The 9918-nt window shown below is 37.5% G+C and overlaps 1 protein-coding gene across 10 annotated transcripts in view; it reads left to right on the top strand.

Annotated features, from left to right (window-relative positions):
• The first annotated feature begins 376 nt into the window (after positions 1-376).
• The window catches only part of C6H10orf67 (chromosome 6 C10orf67 homolog), a 43149-nt gene continuing 33607 nt past the window's right edge, over positions 377-9918 (top strand). For 7 of the 10 annotated variants that reach the window (XM_090142948.1, XM_090142943.1, XM_090142941.1 and 4 more), the window contains exons 1-5: positions 1366-1453; positions 4488-5497; positions 6352-6472; positions 8732-8875; positions 9709-9783. In XM_090142948.1, coding sequence (XP_089999074.1) covers positions 5391-5497; positions 6352-6472; positions 8732-8875; positions 9709-9783 — 447 coding nt within the window. In that variant the 5' untranslated portion in view covers positions 1366-1453; positions 4488-5390. Of the gene's footprint in view, positions 429-1365; positions 1454-4487; positions 5498-6351; positions 6473-8731; positions 8876-9708; positions 9784-9918 lie in introns of those variants that run through there. The other 3 variants (XM_090142946.1, XM_090142945.1, XM_090142942.1) reach the window with 3 other exon arrangements.

Genomic DNA, 9918 nt, shown 5'->3' with positions numbered 1-9918 from the left:
GCATTTCTACAGGTGGCCTTACAGCAGAAAGGCTTTGGAGCTTGAGACTAATTCTAAGAGCAGTCTCATTGCCCTGTCCTCCAAAACCTTGCAATAGTCAGCTTTCCCTACCATTCCACCATTGGTAAGCAGCAAAAGGAGGTATCATTACTTCACATGTGGGTAAGCTTAGCAGAAAACCACATTGCATAGTTCATGTTTTCAGAGTCAAGGAATAGCATCTAATTAAATAAAATACCTTTGTTATTCCATTGCTTGGTCCATCCTGTGGGAAAGGACTGTGGTTACATGCAGTGTAACCAGCTCAACAAGTACTGTTCTAGCTCCAATGGAATTTAGGGGAAGAACCTACCTCATCACAATACCAACCTGTTCTGTTTCCACCTACACAGCACAGAGCTAACTGTTAAGGCAAGGTCAGATTGCAGGTATTTAACTCCACTATCTAATGAGAAAAAATAACACAGGTGGAACCATTACAGAGGAGGGGTGACATCAATTCATCCTTATTAATGTCCTACTCTGTAAATAATTAAACCTTTCCTAATCTAGTTTATTATGGCTAAATGTACAAACACTACTATTTTTCTGATTCAGTATTGTTTCAATATTATGAGATAATTTTAAAAGTGAATTATAGTGAATATTAGTGAATTTGTACCAGTAACTCCCAACAAAATGGTATCTAAACTCAATTTAGTCGTACTGAAAAGCAAAGTCATGTTTCTGCTGCTTTGAGTGAATATCTGTAGAAATTTTAAAGTGTTTTAGCAATATGATTTTCTGTACTTATTCAAATTATTTGAAACATTAAAAATTGTTACAAAGAAGCACTCTTTAAGAGTTACATCATCTGTATGTGAAAATATAAGCAATCTTCTTGTGATTTCTATGCAAGCACAACTTTATAAAAATTAAACATTAATTACTTAGTAATTCAGAGTGAGAATCCCAACTAAGATTAATTTACTGTAACAGATCTGGGCCTTTCTGCTGAACAGAAGGGATGTCCCTCTGAATTTGATACAAAATTACTAGAGGAAATTTAGTACATCTAATCTTGTTGGGTCTAAATAAAATTTCTAATACTGCACAGCGTGAGACATTACTAAACCAATGAAAATGGGGATTAGAACAAGAATTGAAAGGTGGCTATGGGACTCATTAAAGGAGAGAAAACTGCAGATAATTTAAAGGAATCATTATGCTGAAAGACATTTGGTAGTGAAGTTCTTTAAAGATCAGTCTTGGGACTGACTTTAATATTTTCATTAATTACCCTGCCATATGGTGTGCAGTTGACTTTCACTAGTGGCTATAGAGCTGAGCAGCATTTTTACAATAAAAATTTTTGAAATACCATATAGGAAACAATCGGAGACTAGAAATAGAGCTTCTTACAAGGGTAGATGAAAATCAGAGTTGCAAATGGAAAACATCCACTCAGTGACAGGTGAGTATTTCTGTTATTAGCAGAATATCAGCTGTGGGAAATCACCAGGAGCAGAGACCCAGATTGTGGAATGGTAGCTTCACCACTATCACCTTGTCTGGATATCTTATCTATTTCTGATCAATACTGCTGAAGGATGTTACATTTTTACTGGACCATGAGCAAAGGGGAATTAAAACAATCAGAGCACCAGTGACAACAAGAGACTAACTGTTCTTGGCTTGCTTTATCTGGCATAGGTTGAAAAGGGCCCTCCATAAATACCTGACAGATGAAATACTAGGGAGTGAGAAGAGCTGATGAAGTTAAAGGACAGCACTAGCCAAAATGAAATGGATACAACCTGGCAATGAATAAATTTAGTCTTGACTCACAGCCTTAGCTTTCAGATATGACATAATTGCAAATACTTTTATGAAAGGATCCTGGTAACAAAATATTTGCAGCAGTGTAGGGAAATCAGGAGGACCTGTGAATGCAAGGACTATTTTGACTTAATAACAGTGTAGCAATAGTAAAGACTTTGATCTTAATGTGCAGCAAAATATCAGCCTGCTTCTTTGTTCCACTTGTGTTTTGTTGGTTTTTTTTGTTTTTTTTTCCAAGGGATTTATGATCTGTCATCCTCTCCACCTGCAAATATATCTCTTTTCTGAAAGTGCTACTATTACTTTATTTTCCCCTCCCCCCAATTTTCTGAGGGATTAACATCATTAGTTTGAACAAAGAGCAACTGTCTTTTATATTTTGTTTGAAGTTCACTGGCCTTTGAAAGGAGCTATGTGCCTGAAGATCTGTTCACTTTTTCCAATACAGACAGAATAAAATAAAATACTTACTGTATTTCTCTCAGGTCAAAAATGCCTGTTATATTCAGGAAAAAGTAGGAAATGCACATATTGTTGGAATTGTCATACTTGTATTGCAGCCATCTCTACCTGTTTTTATGTAATAAGGGACTAAGGTAAATCTTGGGTTGTAAGAGAACATGTCAAGAACTGTTAGCATATAAACCTGGTTACCTTGGAGACTCCATTAGAAATTATCTATTGATGACTGTCAGTCAAATGAGGCAGAATATGTAAAATGATTACAATTAGAATCTGAAGAAAAATCTGAGGTAGATCAAAGGGGAGAGATTTATTGTCTATTGCCAATTCCATTGTGTCATTGAATCTGGACACTTCCAAGCTACACAAACAGGCATACCATGTACAGACACAAAAGCTTTGCTGTTCCATTCTGACATAACAGACTCTTACCCTGTTTTAGTTAAATAATAAGCAAGTACCTTGTTTTAAAAAGATGCTATGTGCAACTGTAAACATCAGCTCCTTAGAGGTCACGTTCATCTAAGCTTGGTGAGGTGTGGTTGCAGATGTAAAAGCCCCATCTCTCATTTGTGGATCCACAGAAGGCCTTAGCCCACTAGGAAGAGCAGCTATCCTGAAGAGAGTACCAACTGTGTTTTGCTAAGTTAAAGCCAATATTTTATTATGACATGAATGCTAGTATTTAAGATTTGTCAACAGCACCATTTCAAATGCATTTTCAGCAGCTTCTAACTAGATTAAAATATCATAACATCTTTCAGGGAATTGGATTAACAAAACAAAACAAAAAAAAAAAACAAATAACTTGATTATTATCTTAGAAGATTCAATTGCTAGCCTTGTCCAGACTATACAGCAAAGACATTTCTAAATAAACAAGGTTATCATGACTGCAGTAATTACAGTGTGAAGCATCAAGCTATTTAACATAAACACAGTAGTTAGGACAGTATGACCAGGTTGCAATCATTAATAAGAAAACAACCAAGTCAGGATGAAATATATCACAAAAAAAATGTTGGATTTTCTATGTTCACAAATAAACATGATCATCTGATCAGTTCCCTGACACTCCTCTTGCATGCATCCAAGCAATATATGGGATTATGGAAACCAGCTTTCTTGAACTTTAATCTGATTCCTATAGATCAGAAAAACACAGATGTAATTTTTTGGCAATTTTTGTACATAACATGCTACAGCCTATATTAATAAACTTTTTGCCTGATTCCAATGGCAAATTATACTTCTTCCCCAAAGAAAATGTGCTCTTCTATACATTATTAATATTGGGAGGTTTCTCAAAAGTAAGTCAAGTTTCACAAATGGGCTTTGAAAGTCAAGTAACAATTTCTGCTTTTCACTCAATTACCTTCACCATTTTCGCTAAACTGAAAGAAAAAGCCTGAGAATACGAGTCAGAAGCATTAGTTTAAACTATTACTCTGCACGGGGTGTAAGAATGATATCTCCCTTTTTATATTAACTCAAGTAACATTTGTGAAAGTAGTAAGTGATGACTTATTTTTGGTAGTATACCTAACTTAAATTTCTTACCAATTACATTTCTTTGATATAGAGATGGCTTTGATCTCATCTTCACCTTGAGCTTGAGAAAGAGAATAATTCTAACAGTTTAAATTTAACTTGTTAGTTTGTATCTCTTTCCATATTCCTTCTGTTGATAAAATGAAATGCTGCCCAGAGCTTTAAATAAATAAATAAATAAACAAATAAATAAATAAATCATAAAAAACTATTTTTTAGTTTTTGTACTTAAAGGCAATTTTTTTCTATAAGCCAATGAATCCCATATGCTGAGGTTAGGAAGGTTTCACCCACACTAATGACTCCAAATACTAGAAATGATTTATTATTTATACTATGTCTACAATAAGCTCTAGTCCATAAAGTTTATATATCACACTGAACTTATACAGGGTGTTAATCCTAGCAAAAACTAAAAGGGCTCATCCTGTTTAAAAATCCTTGTGGTTTCTGTTATGTAGGAGATTATTCTGCTCCTACATTTAGAGAGAGGAGTGGCATTAATGTTTGCTCTTCAACTCTTGCTTTCTACGTGCAGCTTGAGTTTGAGCAAAGTTGAAGTGATTTTTAGTGCAAATGCTCAAATTATTGAGACCAGAACACTACAGATTATATAGTGCATTCAAACATTAATAACTGAACTGTTTTTGCAGATGGCCCATACTCTGATGGACTTTTGTCAAGTGAGAATTATGAGAAAATCATAGTCTCCGTTGATCGTCTCACTGTTGTCTCAACCATTTCAACACTAAAATGTCAAAGCCTACATTTGTTACTACAATGAAAGCAGACAGACCACTAATAACGTGTATGCTCACATTTCACACGATCTTCTATCCTGCAGTCAGAAACTGCATGAAATTGCATTTTCTTCTTCTGCCTCTGTCACATAGGCAGCTATTCCTTATTTCTTCCACCTTTGGTTCACAGTCTCATGTAGTTCAAAGAGCCCATTTGGGCTCCTCACCTCCACGTTCCCTGCTGGAGCAGGGAGGGCTGGGTCAAGCCAAAGGCCATGAAGATGCTGAGAGAATCCCTGCATCTGGGTGCAGCGATACATCGCCAAATCTCTGAAACATGCTCTGATGTCCCTGAGGCAGATGTGTTCCCTGGCCTGGCAATAACTTAAGCGTTCAGGTTGAATAGCAGGAAAAGGTTTTTCACCAGAGGCGGTGGGCACGGAGCAGGCTGCCCGGGGCAGCGGGCACGGCCCCACGGCAGCGCAGCTCAAGGAGCGTTTGGACACCGCTCTCAGACAAAGGGCTTGGATGTTGGCTGGTCACGTGCGGAGTTGGGAGTTGCAGTCGATGATCGCTGTGGACCAAAATGACCTATTAATTCCGTACGGGTGACAGAAAGGCAGGGCTCCGCGCCCGAACCTGCCGAGCAGCCGGCTACAGTGCCGCAACGCGTACACCACCGCCACCACCGCGCCACCACCGCCCTGTGAAGCGGCGCCGACCGGAAGCGCCGACCGGAAGCGCCGTCCGCCCGTCCCGCCCCGCTCCTTGCGGCGCGGCAGGCAGGCAGGCAGGCGGGGCGGGGCGCTGGTTGCCATGGCTTCGGTGAGGCGGTGCGGCCCGCCGCCCTGGGCCCGCTTGCTGGCCCCGGCGACGCTGGAGCTGCTGGCGCTGCCCTGCGGCCTGCAGGAGCCCGAGCACCGGTGAGGCCCGCACCGGGCTGCGGCGGTTTCCCTTTGGGTCTCTCGGCTAGTGCCCGTCCGGCCCGCTCAGCGCTGTTCCGTGCCTCCTGCCGCTGCTCCGTGGCCCGGCAGGGATACGTTGCATCTGACAGCATCACCGCACGGCTGGGGCTCTGTGCGGGTTTCCTGCACGGAAGCTGGGGAGATGAAAACAGCCCTTCGTGGCCAGTAGTATTCAACAGTACTTGGAATATTTTGGAACGGTCCCGAAGCGGAACACCTCCGAGTGCAGTTAAGATGTTAAGTGGTTTGGATCGCCTACCCCTGGGCAGGAGCTGTCTGACACCATCTGCTGTGACAGGAGAGTTCTGACAGCGCCAGCATTGCTCTGTTTTTAACTATCCAGTGTTGTAGGTTTTTATTAAAAATTAATGGTAGGTGTTTTTAGAGTAAATTAATAATATCAAATAATCAAATTTATCAGTGAAATAGAAAAACAAGCTCCTAACTGAATATACTGTCCAGGATTCTTGGACGGATTTCTCTACAGCACACTGAAAATAGTCTATTTGCTGTCAGAATGCATTCTGTTCTTTGGCATTCTCCTTTGCGTTCTTTAGTACAACGATTGCATTGCTTTCAATTGTTATTCAGTATTTTATTGAAAACATTTGCCTTCATGAAACAAACGCAAGGAAGCTGCTGGTGTGTTTGTTACGCTCTTAAGTTCCTGTCTTTAAAAAATGCCATGCAAGTGAAATGATTAAAAAATACTTACTTTATTCCTGAATATCCATTACTAATAAAGACTGGTTAATCTGCTTAATGCAACTGCTGTTCTATTTAAGTTGTTTATTCAAATGGATTTTTTACAGGCCTCGCATTTCAGATGATTTAAAAATAGGATATCACAGCAGAGATCATGCAACACAAACAGATATCAAAGAAATACCAGAATTAAATGAATTAGCAATTGCTACACAAGCTTTAATCAAGGTAAACTAGGAAGATATCTGAGTCTTTTTCATGCTGTAGAACAGATACTTTTGTCACTGTCACCTGTTCTATATAATATTTAGGCAATCTGTTTTGACATTTATGCTGTTTTCATATACTCTATATATGAATTTTTATTTTCAAAATATACCTACACACAAATATTGGTAGGTTAATTACAGACTGGGTTACTCAGCTAACTGAATCAGAGAAGATTTTTAATTTTGAAAATGATAAATCCTAAAGTCTCAAACCCATCTATCTGATCATAGCTAATAGTGTGGCAATAAATGTGGGCCTGCCAGTTCCATTTATACTTGCCTCGTGTCAGTTATGAACACAGTTAACGTGCCCTGCTGCTTCTGCTTAAATGAAATAGTGTAGTGCTTCTGCTTTGTACAAATCATGTACAAAGTTAGAAAGAAGATCAAGATGGCATTATCTGCACTTGCTTAGATAGATGTGTAATCTAAGCAGAGTCTTACTGAAATTAAATGCTTAAATTTTGGAGCGAAGAGGCAGTCCATAACGGGGAAAAATAAAGCTTTCTCAATGTAAATGTCTTAAGAGTTTGTGAGGATAGATGCCTCTAGGGACCTGCAGAGGGAGATCTGTTACATCAAAATGATACGTTGCTATCTGTCCCTTCACTGTGTTAAGAAATTACAAAAGAAAATACTTCAGGATATGAAGTAATTATGTGTGCAGAAAGTTTAATTTCCTTGGAATAACAAATAAACAAACAAACAAACAAAAACTTGTCTTTCCAGATCATGAATAGTGTCTAAACATAGAGAAGAGCTTTGGTACTGCTTTTAGAAGCTATATACATTTCTACCTTGTACATCATAAAGATTTCTGAGTGTTTTGCTCATCAAAGTCAGTGGAAAGCCAAACATACTTCCTTTAACACTTCATCTGTTACTTCTTGCTAAAATACAGTTATTTTTAGTCTTTTGCAGTAAAAAACTTTGCAGGCTACTGGCTTAAGTTTTATGAACATGTTCTGACCACTTTCTAGGATTGCATTGTGATATCTGTATTGATAGACCTGTCTGGATCTCTTCTGCAATATCTAACTAGTTACCATCTGGCAGAGACTTGAGTATTCAAAAAATAATTGTTTCCCAAGGAAGTTAAATATCTTTACTGCATGAATATTCTCTTCAGAATTGAAAGTTTCTGAGGGGCATTTTTAATTTGGCAGCAAACACTGTACGTGTGGATACAAACTATCTTTTATATCAAGGGTCAGTCCTTGTTATGCTTTTTTGCTTGATGCTATTAAAATATGTATCTAATAATGTATTCTCAAATTTTCTATTTCATGAATTATAGTTTTCTAAATTTCAACTTTCAGTTTATCTTCCAGAGAAGTGATACAGTAGAGTGGTGCCTATAACAAATATTACATCTTTGATGTCTTTGCTACTTCTGAGACTGCAAAACGTATATACATTGGCACACTTTGTAACTTATGTGCATTTTTTTTTCTGCAGAAGTAATTAACATTTTTTCCACAGTTACATTTTAATTTCATTTTATGAAATTAAATTCTTATTTTTTTTTTAATTTTCATTTTAATTTTTGGGGTTTTTGTTATAGAAGGCTTCTCAATACTTTGTTTAACAGTCAGATATTTCATTTGAGCTGAGAGTCAGTGGGCACACTAGGAAATTTACTTTTAGGCATCTCATAGAAGTAACTTTTAACTGAGCAAGGCATCTGAACTTCTCATGCAGTGAGCGCAGATCTATCTTTGTAGTCAGTGGAGATGTCTTGGGATATGATATTTTGTCTCTCGTTTCAGAAGGAAACAGGTTTCTGTCAGGTCTGCCAGCCCTGCATAAGATATCTTTTATACCCTGTTTCTTATGACACTAAGCCACATATGTGCATGAGGAACTGGGTCAAGTACCCCTGAGTTCATTGTAACAGAAAGTTCTTCACCTGTTTCCTATGTAAATAGATACCAAATTGGAAGTTTTACTCTGCCTACTGAAACCCGTGCTGATACTCTAAGATATCCAAAGCATGGACACGAAGCAGGGAGCTCCTGGCAGTATAGAAACATGTGTTCTTCTAACTGACTGTTGTAGGCCAAAGGAGATACCACAAGGCATAGAACTGCATTAGGATGCTTGTATTTAGGTGAATAATCAGCATCAACAGCATCTTGAACAGAGTAGTTGTACCTTTTTTGCATGTGTGCATCTAGTTTACTTTGTATATAAGTAATAAGATGATTTTTATTTTTAGCTCACTCATTCCCTCCAGAAAGATTTGTTCATCTACAAAAGCGCCATTCAAGCACAATATAAAGAAAAAGTTGAAGAGCAAGCTTCAAATCTCTATAAATATGTAAATGATAGACTGACAGACATTGAGACTTTTCATAAACAGGTAAAGAGAAAAGTTCTTGTTCAATTAAATGTTAATCTTCTCTAGATGCCAGTTCTCATTTGTACATCATTGTTCCATAGATTGATGTTTTATTTAATGAAAAAACAATCCACAGAAGCATTGAAAATAAGGAGATAAAACAAAATAGTGGTTTTTTTTTATGACTAAGTCATCTTTTGTAAATTTGCAATTAATAAAACATGGATTATATTGTACTCTGCATATTAACAGCCATAGCTATGAAGATATCTTACATTCTAGTGCAGTTATTTCTAAAATGCATATATACACACACACACATTACTTACAGTTCTTTTCCATATATTTCTTTGAAAATATATATTCACTGATCTTTAGATAGTAAATCACAGCTCACACCAGCATTACTCCTCTTAGGCAACTAGTGAGCACTCACCACAAGCGAGAAATAAGATTCAACTTTCAGCCTTCAAGATTTTCAAGCTTCTGATGTGGGGATATGAGAAGTAGAAGTCTTCTAAAAAAATCAATGCGTTAATTCCCATCTTAAACATCTGAGACAACTCTTTAGTAACTGCTTGTCTTTAAAGCAGTTTGGAATCTTCAGTTTATTGAGGAAGAGATACTGTTTCATTAATCAGCCAAAAGCTAAAAAGAGACTGAAGAATGAAAAAAAAAAAAGATAAAAAAGGAACACAAGTGCAGTGTTTTCTCTTTCACAGGAGCTTCAATGGTATTTAATTTTCTTAAATTGAAAGGAAGGCATGGTGCAAGTTCTCTGTGTCTGTTTTTGTTTATTTGTTTGCTTGCTTATTTTTGTATTCCTGCTTCCTTTTTTGTACATTAAATTCCAGAAAGAAGTCCAGATTCGACAAAGTTACCAACAACAGCTATGCGATGCACTGGCTGTTCTCAGAGGAAATATTGAGGTAGGTTTTAACCATTCACAAGGTTAAAGACTGTTGATTGGAGTAGCGATAGGTCATAAGCCAGTTCTGACAGTATCTGGAGAAGGATGCGTTTGTATAATTCATGAAGACTAAGCATAAATCACATTAAGTTGA

The sequence above is a fragment of the Phasianus colchicus genome, chromosome 6, assembly GCF_987193195.1.
Source record: "Phasianus colchicus chromosome 6, bPhaCol1.hap1.1, whole genome shotgun sequence".
Lineage (NCBI taxonomy): Eukaryota > Metazoa > Chordata > Aves > Galliformes > Phasianidae > Phasianus > Phasianus colchicus.
The sequence above is the reverse complement of the archived record's forward strand: the minus strand, read 5'-3'. Positions and strand labels throughout refer to the sequence as shown.